The sequence below is a fragment of the Cydia amplana genome, chromosome 11 (assembly GCF_948474715.1).
Source record: "Cydia amplana chromosome 11, ilCydAmpl1.1, whole genome shotgun sequence".
In the NCBI taxonomy this organism is placed as follows: domain Eukaryota; kingdom Metazoa; phylum Arthropoda; class Insecta; order Lepidoptera; family Tortricidae; genus Cydia; species Cydia amplana.
Genome location: NC_086079.1, coordinates 2,531,780 through 2,545,559, shown reverse-complemented (window position 1 = coordinate 2,545,559; position 13,780 = coordinate 2,531,780). Strand labels below are relative to the sequence as shown.

The following is a 13,780-nucleotide window of genomic DNA, read 5'->3' as shown; positions in this document are numbered from 1 at the left end:
ATCCCGGACGTTTTTTGTCCCATTTTCTATTGCATAAAAAAATAAAATATATCCCTTGTTAAAAACTAAACCAAGCCGCTGTTGTACTCAAAGTCAATACGGCGTTTTGCTTAGTAAACTACTACGGGAAAACTAAGTGTAAGGCCTGAGTGGACGCTCGAGTTGGGCGTGCAGCGGGGCGGGGCGTGCCGCGTGCATGTTAAACAAATGCAAGCGTATAGTAGCGGCCTTAGTGCACGCTGCTCAAATCACTTGTGAGCGCGACGCCACGCTGCATGCCCCGCCGAACGCTCCGCTTCGAGCGTCCACTCAGGCCTTACACTAAGGGTCTAGCGCGCTGGCATCCCATCCTTTGTGTGGCCAAAGTTAGGCATAAAAATAGGTTCGTGTTAGGTTTAAATTTGCATTTAATCTGGATGACAAAAGGATGCATTACAGGCTCTTTCCACTTTTGTTGGTGTCGTGTCATTTCCATACGGGGGATTTGCATTTTTTGATGCGGAGACGTGCCACAGGGCGGACAAGCTATTACGGCTTTTTAGGGTTCCGTACCCAAAGGGTATAAACGGGACCCTATTACTAAGACTCCGCTGTCCGTCCGTTCGTCCGTCCGTCCGTCCGTCCGTCCGTCTGTCACCAGGCTGTAGCTCACGAACCGTGATAGTTGAAATTTTCACAGATGTTGTATTTCTGTTGCCGCTATAACAACAAATACTAAAAACAGAATAAAATAAATATTTAAGTGCATGGGGCTCCCATACAGCAAACGTGATTTTTGACCGAAGTTAAGCAACGTCGGGCGGAGTCAGTACTTGGATGGGTGACCGTTTTTTTGCTTGTGTTGCTCTATTTTTTGTTGATGGTGCGGAACCCTCCGTGCGCGAGTCTGACTCGCACTTGGCCGGTTTTTTTTAAAGGCCGTCTAAGCTACCTTTCCATTTGCACCGATTTGAATAGAAACAATTGTAAATCATTACATAGTATAACACAAAGTCGCTTCCCGCTGTCTGTCTGTCCCTATGTATGCTTAGATCTTTAAAGACTTTAAAAGTACGTAACGGATTTTGATGCGGTTTTTTTTTAATAGATAGAGTGATCCAAAAGGAAGGTTTATGTATAATTTGTTAACCCGTGCGTAGCCGGGACGGGTCGCTAGTATTATTATAAAAACAAAATACCCGACTGCTTAAAAAAATGGAAGGGGCTTGATGAAAAGGGAAAAAACTTTTTTTTGTTACTTACATATTAAATTTTATATTAGTTACATATATTTTTGGAATGGTCTTTTCACTAGTTTTCCGTTGATACCCATATTGTTATGGTAAGAACACGCCCCCCCCCCCACCCTCTTTTTCCGGGCGAAATTTTTAAAATTTATGTACTTAGCCTATGTCACTACCACAATTTTGACGAATTCAATGACACCACATATGCATGTCATAAACCGTCCAGCCCAAACGGCTGTAGGGTGTGCCATAGAAATGGACATAAATAATAAATATGTAGGTACATAATTATGCTCGTAACACATTACATTACATAGTAAAGTTTTTTAATGTGCCCTGATAGATATTGACTTAGCACTACTACACAAATTCTTTGATTTAGCTATAAAGATAAAATTAGATACGCACTTTAATTCATGAAAATATAAAAAAAACAACGGGTTGCACTCCGGGAGTGCCGGCAGAAGTGAAAACTCAATGACATTGTAACAGTTTTTCGATCAGGTCACGTGTCCGACTTACGAATTTTCAATCTGTCGGTCACGTGACCTGTCGCGAGTTTAACATTTTTTCCCCACCTCAAAAAGTGCACAGCGCCGCTAAAGAAGTTTTCACTTCAAAAATTACGCAAAACAATAGCAACGCATGACAAATAAAGCTCTTGATCGTTATAAAATATACAGCGTATAACATACTGAAAGTAACCTACTTCCTTATATATCCATATTGTGCTAACCTTTCTAGCTCAAAGTTATCGACTACACAAAGGCATACGACTCGGTCTCAAAGGCTTTTTCCTAGGCTTTGTATGGCAACCACATTATCCACGATGCACCTTTATAGAGCAGTATAATATACGGAGATAGTATAATACTTAGGTACCTATGTATATTTAAAATGTGTGCAGTCGGTAATGAGATTCACGTGGTACGGGGATTAATTAAAAAAAAACCGGCCAAGTGCGAGTCGGACTCGCGTTCCAAGGGTTCCGTACATTAAGTCCGACTCACGCTTGACTGCACATTTCTAATATGTTTTCCTGTCATCTATAGGGTAAAGAACTATTTTGTGTATTTGTTTCAAAATTTTAGACCCAGTAGTTTTGGATATAAGGGGGGGGAATGGTAATTTTTAGCCTATTTTCTTGAATAACTGCTAAACTATTAATCCTAAAATTATAAAAAAAAGAGTTTAAATATGTTTTCCGAGCAAAGCTCGGTCTCCCAGATATTATTAGATAAGCGTTGAGCATTTCCTAATAATGGAGAAACGATGAAATTTAACAAGATCCCGTGTGAGAGACACGAGTTGACGTCGCCGTTATATTACAAATAAAATTAGTAAAGTAATATTGAGTTTGAAACAATGAAGGAGATCTGAAATGTTAGACGTTGACAGAGGGCCCGATTCAGATTTTGAAATAGACATCGAATAGATATCTTTTAGACGTCACCAAGATACGATAACGATATGTTTAAGATCTGACCTGTCAAATTTGACATTTCTGCGATTCTGGAGATACTCTTGAACGATTTCCACAAGATATGACTTAGAGATCCAATTCACATTTAATAGATATCTAACACTATCTAACGTAAAAGTGACATTGGTTGCCCGAATTGAGCTGCAAAAGAGGACTAGTTGAAATCTAAACTATAACGTATCTAGAATGGATCTAGTTCGTGTCGTCTCTTGTGAATATTTTGAAGTTCGAATACGGCAGATAATGTTTTAAAAGGGATACCTATTCCTATTATAGCACGTGGTTTGTTTTTAAGTACCTAAATGAATGTTTCATGAGTTTATTATCTCTAATCTCTTTTGATTAAAAACATTTGCGAAAATAGATGTTTTTTCTGCCGAAATTACAATAGATAACGAATTACAGATGTATTCTGATTTTATTTCTTCGACCAAAAAGTCACTTTTGAAACTGACAGATCATTTCCATAACGAATCCAGATCGAATTCATAACCTGTTATTAAAATCAGAATACGCCTGTAAGATAGATTTTTCTTAGTCAGCACAGAAATTTAAATATATACTTAGAAGGTTTTATCATGCCGGAAAAGATAAAGTACGAAAATCAGGCTTTTAAGCCCGTTTCTTTTATAATTTCATACCTACTGAAAAATGTTTTGACCCAATAATATTATAACTCAGAGAGATATTCGTCAAAAATATAACTCAGTTACGGAACTAAACTGTAATTTAGTGCATGCACACAGATAATTAGGTCCTAATGCTCCCATACATGTTTAGTTGTTTACACTACAATGCTCATACTGTTGCTATTGATTCGTAACCCAACACGTTTGACGGACGTTTGAACGTTCGTAATTAGAATAGTGTTTGTGCACAAGGGAAATTTCACACTTCGACACACGCGATCGGACACGTTACAACTAGTAGTGTTGGTTGGATGGAACTCGAGTCTTTTGAATAGATCGACTCGGTTCTACGCGAGACTCGGCGCTTTAAAAGAGTCGAGTTCTTTATTGAGTCTTTTTTAAGCGCATATTCATAGGACTCTAGCCTCCGAAAATAGACTGTCGACAATTTTGTAGGTTTTATCTAAGTAATAGTAAAGAAAAGAGGCGATATTGTATAATTTGTGTACCTAATAATCCATGAATTTTACATAAAGACATCGCATTATGAGATTTTTCTTTAAAAAGGAGAGTTCTGTTAAAAGTTCTCAAGTTTCTACAAAAATATCTGGTTTCTAACAAGTTGAAAAGATCTCAAGTTTTGTCTTAATTATTGTTCTGAAAAACTGTACCGAGTCTTAAAGCAGAAGACTCAAAGGACTCGAGTCTCGAGTCTTAACCAACACTAGACAACTGCGTAACATTCGTTGGAAAATACATTCAATTCTATGCCGTATTCTGACGTAAGAAAGTCCAAATTCGAACTGGTTTTCCGATGGCTGATTCGTGTGTATGTGTACTTGACATTACGTGCTGAGACATAGAAGGACTGATAATTTAGTAAACATGTGAGAGTATTTGCTTTTGTATTCTGTGTGCCCTGATGGGCTACCGCGAAAACCGAAATTCGCAAATTGCGGGGATCTTTCTCTTTTACTCCAATGAAGGCGTAATTGGAGTGACAGAGAAAAATGCCCGCAATTTGCGATTTTCGGTTTCTGGGCCGGACTCGGACATTCTGGCCATCATAATTTTTAGTACATATACAAGATAAAGTTTTAACATAATCTCAAGTTTGACCAAGTTGCAATTTATCATCAACTCATACTTTGCGAATTTTGTAGTGCATTTATATTTATAACGTAAAAGTGACGGCCAAGGCACGACTAAAGGCCTGTCAAGATGAGAATGATTTTTCGCCAATCTGATGAAATTGTCCGATCAAATCAGGGCGTGCGGACGCAAACGCTAATTTGGCTCGCCGATTATGACCAATATTACCGACAAAATGGAGGTGCAGACGCAAGAATACCAATTTGTGACTCCAGTATTCGCGTTTGGGGGCACTTTTTTAATTAAGAACGCTTAAATATCACCATAAAACTTAAATTGGTGATTAAATTTGAGATCGACGCCAATTTCTCTTCTGATTAAATCGGTCGATTTGATCATCCCGTCTGAACTTCACTCGTAACAAGTCATAGAGGTTACAGAGGGGAATGAAACTATTCCCTTCTGTCCTCGGCGGGCATAGAATGAGAAATAATCGTACCCATCTGTTCCCGCCCCACGTGACCAAGGCGGGAATTCATCATGTTTTTTATTTTTTTTTATTTATGTTGACCCATGTATCCAAGTGCATACGGCAGATACGGTTTATCACCTCTATAGCAGTCAATTAACATAAAGATTTATCGACGCGCCTAATACAGGCCTCGGGCGACCAGAGGGCTGGCCACTTTTTCGCACAGCGAATTAGTATCGCTATACAGCGAGGAAATACGGCCAGCTTTCTGGGCACCCTGCCCGTTGACGGCGATTTAGTCAGAGATGTACAAAATGGTTTTAAAAAAGCATTTAAATACAAAATGCAAAATACTTTTCAGATTTACTATTTCAAATGCAAAATACCAAATAGTTTTGAGTTTTGTATTTCAAATGCTAAATGCAAAATAGGTATTTTCAAAATACTTTTTCAAAATAAAATACCTTTTGACCAAATCTCAGATATTTTTATTTATGTTAGGTATTTATAATGAGAAATAGAGACACAATGCCGAGCCGAACAAAAACGTCTAATAACATGGCACCTTATGCATGACATTTTGGTCATATTTATCATTACGCGTATCAATAAATTCTGTTATGTTATTAATAATAGTCCGTCGGATCCTCTCTCTGCGGCCCTGACCACCGGCAGCTTGGGCCTTGCCCCGCTGCTGGCGGCACCCTAGGTTAGATTTTTAGGGTTCCGTAGTCAAATGGCAAAAAACGGAACCCTTATAGATTCGTCATGTCTGTCTGTCTGTCTGTCTGTCCGTCTGTCCGTCTGTCTGTCCGTCCGTATGTCACAGCCACTTTTCTCCGAAACTATAAGAACTATACTGTTGAAACTTGGTAAGTAGTGTATTCTGTGAACCGCATTAAGATTTTCACACAAAAATAGAAAAAAAAACAATAAATTTTTGGGGTTCCCCATACTTCGAACTGAAACTCAAAAATTTTTTTTTCATCAAACCCATACGTGTGGGGTATCTATGGATAGGTCTTCAAAAATGATATTGAGGTTTCTAATATCATTTTTTTCTAAACTGAATAGTTTGCGCGAGAGACACTTCCAAAGTGGTAAAATGTGTCCCCCCCCCCCTGTAACTTCTAAAATAAGAGAATGATAAAACTAAAAAAAATATATGATGTATATTACCATGTAAACTTCCACCGAAAATTGGTTTGAACGAGATCTAGTAAGTAGTTTTTTTTTATATGTCTTAAATCGCCTAAATACGGAACCCTTCATGGGCGAGTCCGACTCGCACTTGGCTGCTTTTTTTTATAATGTGTTTATAATATTTTTTATATTGTTTTTGTAAGTGATTTTATATTTTAATTTTATATACATATTGTAAAAAACCAACCTAAGAAGAGAAATAAATAAAGGAAATAATACTCATTTAAAATAATGTAAAAAAACCGGCCAAGTGCGAGTCGGACTCGCGCACGGAGGGTTCCGCACCATCAACAAAAAATAGAGCAAAACAAGCAAAAAAACGGTCACCCATCCAAGTACTGACCCCGGGCGTTGCTTAACTTCGGTTAAAAATCACGTTTGTTGTATGGGAGCCCCACTTAAATCTTTATTTTATTCTGTTTTTAGTATTTGTTGTTATAGCGGCAACAGAAATACATCATCTGTGAAAATTTCAACTGTCTAATATAGCTATCACGGTTCGTGAGATACAGTCAGGTGACAGACGGACGGACGGACGGACGGACGGACGGACGGATAGCGGAGTCTTAGTAATAGGGTCCCGTTTTTACCCTTTGGGTACGGAACCCTAAAAACTATACTAACGAAAAGAGAGCCATGGCTCCATTTTGTGACTTGTGTGGCCATTTATTTCGGTTGATTGTGCATCTAGTTCTTATTTTATTATTATTACACTTTTCTTTTATTAATAACAACTGGACTGGTATTGTTAAAAAGTGAAAAAAAAAAAACATCTGTCTTTATTTATTACTTATTACGCTTTTTAACAATACCAGGGGCCGATTTTTGAATTTCGATCGCTCGATTTCGTCACTCGAAAATCGGTGGAAAACAGCGAGATGCTGATTTTTGAAATACGACCGATATAAATTGTGAATTTAGTGGTATTGACCACTCGTTTTTGATTCTATTAGTAGAATTTACATGCCTAGTAGTGGAGATATTGCTGAACGAAATACACGAAATCGAGCGGCCGACTTTCAAAAATCGGCCCCCTGGCGCTGGCGCCAGGCGCTAGCAGGCGCCTCTATCGGTCAAATTCGGCAATACAAGCGTCATTCGTTCATTTCATTTTGTTTGACTGGTAATGTTGGCTAACGGCTAAACTTAATCACAAAGTATTTTGCATTTTGAAATGAATAAATGCAAAATACATCTCGAAAAGTATTTCAAATAAAATACAAAATGTTTTTTACTAAAAGGCATTTAAATGCAAAATACAAAATAGGTATTTTGCATTTTGTATTTGCATTTTAAATAGAAGTATTTCAAATAAATCGCATCTCTGGATTTAGTCACTACACCTACCTACGGTTAACCTACGGTTTAGTGGGTATAGTGTAGTCACTACACTAACTTACTTATGCTACAGGTAAAAAATTTGGCCTAAATCGCCGTCAACGGGCAGGGTGCCCAGAAGGCTGGCCGTATTTCCTCGCTGTATATTAGCGATACTAATTCGCGAGGTTTAGTAAGTTTTATTATGTTGTTTTGTTAGTTTTGTGTGTTAATAAAAATTGCATTAATATTGTAATATATTTGTTACAGCGTACAGAAAGTGTCAGCCGGACGACTTTCAGTGCGGCGTCGAGACGTCCGTATTAGGAAAGGCGGCTTCGCAGGGACCCTGCATACCCAAGGAAAAGAGATGCGATGGGTAAGTAACCATATAAACTGAAATAGATTTCATACACATATGTACACATAAGAAATATACTTACCAGTGCCCAGCAGCGGTATTATGGTCGCATTTTTATCACCTGTCAGCCATGCGCAACTTTCGCACATTACATATTTGTTAGAACGTGACAGGTATGGTGACAAATGATAAAGAGCCGACCATCTTAGCCCTTCTGGGCTGGGATCGAACCCGAATAGGTATAAAATCCTGTAGACAGTTCAAAAACCTACCTGTGCCTGCAACTCGCACAAAAAATCAAATTACTCAATTGAGCTCGGTTCGGCTATAATTCTATAGGTATATCAGTCAGAAGCATTATTCGAAAAAGCTGAAAGGTCAGTGATGACAGATAATAGATTTGCAGAAGCTTGTCTCCATACAACTGGTCAAGAATTTGAATAGGCTGACCCAACATATAAAGTAGGTACATGACCTAACATAACTACTTAGGCTGCCTCTCATTTATCGGCGACACGCATTATGAAGAAGTCAAAGTGATCTGACGTTACTTGAACACTGTAGTTAAATAAGAGTATACTATACATACCTATCTTCATTACCCGTATTTGCCGTGTATATTAAAGTATTGGTTTTATAAATTGCTTGTTTATTTTTTTTCAAAAAATTATATAATTTACATCTATTGCTGTGTGTCTTCATTTGATACGAATAGCAAAATGGCAATTGTAATTAAACTAGGTTAATTAACAGCGTATGACTAACAATTATGACGTTCTACAATAGAGCTACTTCAAAGAGTATAGTAAGTCAGGGCTCATTGAGACGGTGCGAGAACTCGCATACGAGTTTCAATACATTGCGTCACTTGATCGGTCGGCTGAGTTGATGTAACCTCAATGGTCCGCAATATAACTAAAATCGTATACGAGTTTGCGCACCGTCTAAATGAGCCCTTAGATGTTAGCACCACTTCTCTTTTCAGAAGAGTATCTTCTGTATTTTATTTCTCTGTGACGCCCAGTCTATGAGGAAATCGCATTAATTTAAACAGGGCCAGTAAGCTTTATCGAATCATTGGCCGTTTCAATCTAGTAATTGTATTGATTTAATCGATATTAAACTGATTGTTTGATTTAATTTATTATGCTAAGCACACGATGACGAGTTTTATTTCATTATAATAATGGCCGCGCGTAGTGATTTAATTTTCTCTGGAGATTAAATTGGTTGTGTGCGTGATTGTGGCGGCGCCGCAGACATAAATATACCATAGATCAAGCAAATATAACGATTTATATTGAAACCAAGCGTGCCGACTTTTTACCACCTACTGTGACGTCACAGCCGCAATTTAGTGATGGGAAATCCTAACCGATTCAAAGACACCGATGCCCCTCTGCCCCGCTACGATTCAACTGTCTTGCTCATACTCATAGATTTTATATCTGCGATCTCGCTCGCTCACTCCCCGCTCCCCCGCGAACCACGCCAAAAATCACAAATCGATTGTCATGAATGACATCGATTTTCTGACAGACGAATGATAAAAACAGACAAATGATGTTCTTCCCAACTTCCCAACCCTTCAATGAAACTGGTATTTTCAAAATCTATGACTGGATCATGTGGTATATAATAATGTATGGGCCACTAGTTGCCTGAAATAAAAGATTTCATTTAGGGATTGCAACCCGGTCTGGTTTTGAATCCGGCCGGATCCGGCCGAATTTTGGCCTCAATCCGGGGTTCCGGCCGGATCCGGCCGGATTGGTATTGCGGATGAAAAATTCGTCCAGTCACGTATTTTATTATGTTTTTTAGTGTTATATGCGCAGTTAAGGATATTTTTCTAATGGGTTAATAAAACGACAGTTTGAGGTTTCAAATATCAACGTTTTTATTACGTAACCACTAAGTCTTATTACAATAATCAGTCTCACAAATTAAAATCTTCTTTTTCTCTTAAAATATCTATAGCCCCACAACTCCCACAAAAAGGTGCTTTTAATTCTTCGTTTTATTTAGTAGTATAATAATAACAAAATAACATATTCTTACTTTAAATTCGACAAAACATTTAACTTGACTGCTCAATGAAGTTTTATAAATATTTCTTCATTCTATTTTAAATGCAGTTAACACTTATTATAACTGGGCTATAATGGTTTGTACTAAATTAAACGAAACAACATGTACGTTATATTATCATGTAACAACACAATTAATTAAATATAAAACAATTCAGTACTTACTTACGGTGCACGGGAATCTCAACCAACACTACGACGACACATATTTCGTCGGTAGAAGACTGGCGTCAACTAACAAACAAGTTGTTGGGTTGCTGTTCGCGAGCGGGAACGCGGGGAAGGGAGCATTAAAATAGAATTACGTTCGAATATTGGCGAGAACTTTTAAATTTTAGCAGTGTTTTAATCTGCTATTTTATATTTTAGCGCTTTTATTCCTTTTACCGGATCAGAGACCGGATCCGGTGAAATTTGCCGGATCCGGTAGTTTGAAAAATGTACCGGATCCGGCCGGATTACCGGATCCGCCGGACCGGATTGCAATCCCTACAATCATTTCATGAACTTATCCGTTGACCACATCATGAAAAAGGCAAAAACCTAACCTAACCATAATATCATGAAGAGATCAATTCTAGCATTTCATAAAATTATCAAGCTCTATAATCTGGCCACGACATATACGATACGGCATAATACCTATAAATAACTCGATCGTTTCTGATGACCTTACAATAAAAATAAAGCTATATTAATACACATTATTATTACTTGTCCATAGTTACTTAGACTGCAGAACAGGCAAGGACGAGGAAGGCTGCGCGAACAACACCACGATTTGTCGACTAGACGAGTTCCGCTGCGAGTCGGGCAACAAGTGTGTCAACATGTCCGCCAAGTGTAACCATGAGAACGACTGCGGGGACAACTCGGATGAGGCGCATTGTAGTAAGTATTAGGGCACATTTAGACGCTGCGAGAACTCGCATGCGAGTTTCATTACATTGCGTCATTTGATCGGTCGGCTGAATTGATGTCACCTGAATGGTCCGCAATGTAACTAAAATCGTAATCGTAATACGAGTTCGTACGCCGTCTAAATGAGCCCCGTAACACGATTTGTTTCTCGAGTTCTGTTCGAGTCGGGCAACAAGTGTGTCAACATGTCTGCCAAGTGTAACCATGAGAACGACTGCTGATGATGAGCCGCATTGTAGTGAGTGTTAAACAGTAATATTTGTAACGACAATTTCGAAGACATACGGTACCTACGCGGGATCAAAAAAACTTCTATAAAGATCACCATGGCCTGTGGATAGCTAGAACTATAAGGGAGAGTGTAAGGACAACGATGCACTTGTCTCTAATAAGGCGTTGTTACTTATTATGATATTCCTTAGTTGAAACTAAACGTATTTAGTGCTCAAATTAGGTCGTTAACCTTTAGCTATTCCTGCAAAATAAGAAGGAAAAAAAGAACAGCTCCCACAGGTACAGTCTGCTCTTCATAATATCTGTCTACCTACAGCTATCAGCTCCGTGACGAGACAAACGGCAAAAAGCTAGAGTTAGCGAGGAGTCTATTAACTTTCTTAAGGTTTTCCAAGTTCTAATTTTGTAATCTTATTGCCACTTCTCACCCTTATATTTTGGTTCTACTGTCAAGAGTAAATCCAGCCTGAAATCGTTCGCCCCTAACATTCAGAACATTCAATAGGTTTAACCAACTATTTCACTTTCCAGGCTTCCCGCCCTGCCACATCGGCCAGTTCCGCTGCAGCAACGCCCTCTGCATCCCCGCCACGTTCCACTGCGATGGCTACAAAGACTGTCGCGACGGTTCAGACGAGGCCAACTGTACCGCCATTGCCTGCCCCGACAACAAGTACCTCTGTCCGCGAGGCGCGCCTGGCGGACAACATAAGTGTATAGCGAGATCGCAGCTGTGCGATGGGAAGAAGGATTGTGAAGATAATGCTGATGAGGACGCCGCTTGCTGTAAGTATTTTTGACCTGCTTATTAAAGTACCTCTGCCAGATGAGGCCATTGCCTGCCCCGACAACAAGTACCTTTGTCCTAGAGGTGCCCCTGGAGGACCACATATGATGAGGATGCTGCTTGCTGTGACTATTGTTGGTTGGTTGATCTGTTTTGTTGACATTGTTGGTTTTTAGTAAAGTACGGCAACAGTTTATGTAAAATTACATTATGTACTCGTACTTACTGCTTGAAAAACGGTTCGTTTTCAGTCTCCAAAAACACTGATTAATGCATTCAATCGTCCTCGTTTCCATGTCATTGAGGATTGCGACCAAATAGTCTCTTCGATCTGCACGATGTTCCATTTTCCAGGACCAGATGAATATCTTTGTAGATCTGTCCCTTGACAGGTATTTTTCCTGATACTGCTCCATCAGGCCGATTTTCCACATCCCTTATTCATTACTGTTTAATTTATCTTTTCCAGCAACATCTTCCTGTCCAGCACTAGGCTGCGAGTACAAATGCGTGGCATCGCCCTCAGGTGGCGCTTGCGCGTGTGCGGCCGGACTAACGCTCGCGCCGGACAACCGCACCTGCGTCGACCGCGATGAGTGCAAGGAATGGGGCTATTGCCATCAGTTGTGCGTCAACACGCCTGGATGTAAGTAGTGTAGTAACTAATATCTGCTGCTAGACAACCGCACCTACGTCGACCGCGATGAGCGTAAGGAATAGGGATGACATTTCCTAATCTTAAGACGACATAGTCAAGGTCGCAAGCGGCATAGTGACTAGCTAGCGGTCAGCGCACGCTCGTTCGTTGTAGAGGGGGGAAACTTTTAATAATGATGATACAGTTCCCTGGAGATTTAGAACTTCAACTTCCAACATCACCAACATTGAAGATGTGTCAACTCTTCCTTTTAATTGCGTAAAACGTGTTAAAAGTTATAATATGTGTGTCTTCTGTAGTTTTACCTTTTACGTCAATAAAAACACTTTATGTTATTCATAGTTTCTTAGAGTTTTATTTGAACAGAATTATTTGGAGCTTATCGGTATTTAGACATAAATTATTACGAGTAAACCATCCATGAAAGGAGGATAAAGCTAGATTGACTATTTCATTAGGCTCTACTATATGATCAGCATGAACAACAGCGTTAGTATTATCAGTATACATTATTAAATTACAATTTGGTACTACTACATTATAGATAAATCTGACAAGATCGTTTGTAAATATAATAAAACCTACAGGGCCTAAAGTGGATCCCTGCGGCACACCTCGTCTTACCTTCATTTTAATGGATCTTATGTAACAGATATTAAATCTTGGTCTTTTGTTTTTCAGTCTACAAATGTGCGTGCGCCCCCGGCTACACGCTGGTGGACGGTTCCCGCTGCGTGGCCTCGGCCTCCGCCGCGCCCGCTTTGCTCCTGGCTTACGAGAAGGCGATCCTTCGTATGGACATGCACGGCCGTGCGCCCGCTGTACTCGCTAACGCTACCGCAGCCGCTGGCTTAGACTTCCATTTTAAGAAGAATCTGCTGTTCTGGTCCGATCTTAAAACTAGAAAGGTGAGTTTAGAACGTGTTTCATGCTTAAACAGCAGCTATACTTAGTTACTTAATCTCATGAAGGGTTGTTTTAGTAAGCGAGAACATATTAGAACAGTCTTGCCCCTTCTCAAAAAACCATACACTACAAATTGTCATGCCTATAATGGAAACCGCGTTTATTGTGTTAATTTTTTTTAATAATGACACTAGACCAATGTCGCATTCGTGGTCTCGTTGTGAAGATGGTGATGCTGATGACGAGCCGTACCCATATTCAAACCCATGAGTTTTTTTGGGAAAGCTTACTGCTCTAGGCCACCAGCGCTCAATAATCATCATCATCTTCCTCGCGTTTTCCCGGCATTTTGCCACGACTCATTGGAGCCTGGGGTCCGATTGGCAACTAATCCCAAGAAT

The 13,780-nt window shown here is 39.4% G+C and overlaps 1 protein-coding gene across 1 annotated transcript in view; it reads left to right on the top strand.

Annotated features, from left to right (window-relative positions):
• The window catches only part of LOC134652015 (low-density lipoprotein receptor-related protein 2), a 421,270-nt gene that overhangs the window by 382,072 nt on the left and 25,418 nt on the right, over positions 1 to 13,780 (top strand). The window contains exons 5-9 of the mRNA XM_063507168.1: positions 7,693 to 7,801; positions 10,598 to 10,764; positions 11,560 to 11,814; positions 12,285 to 12,461; positions 13,155 to 13,381. Of these exons, the coding sequence (XP_063363238.1) occupies positions 7,693 to 7,801; positions 10,598 to 10,764; positions 11,560 to 11,814; positions 12,285 to 12,461; positions 13,155 to 13,381 (935 nt within the window). The remainder of the gene's footprint in view (positions 1 to 7,692; positions 7,802 to 10,597; positions 10,765 to 11,559; positions 11,815 to 12,284; positions 12,462 to 13,154; positions 13,382 to 13,780) is intronic.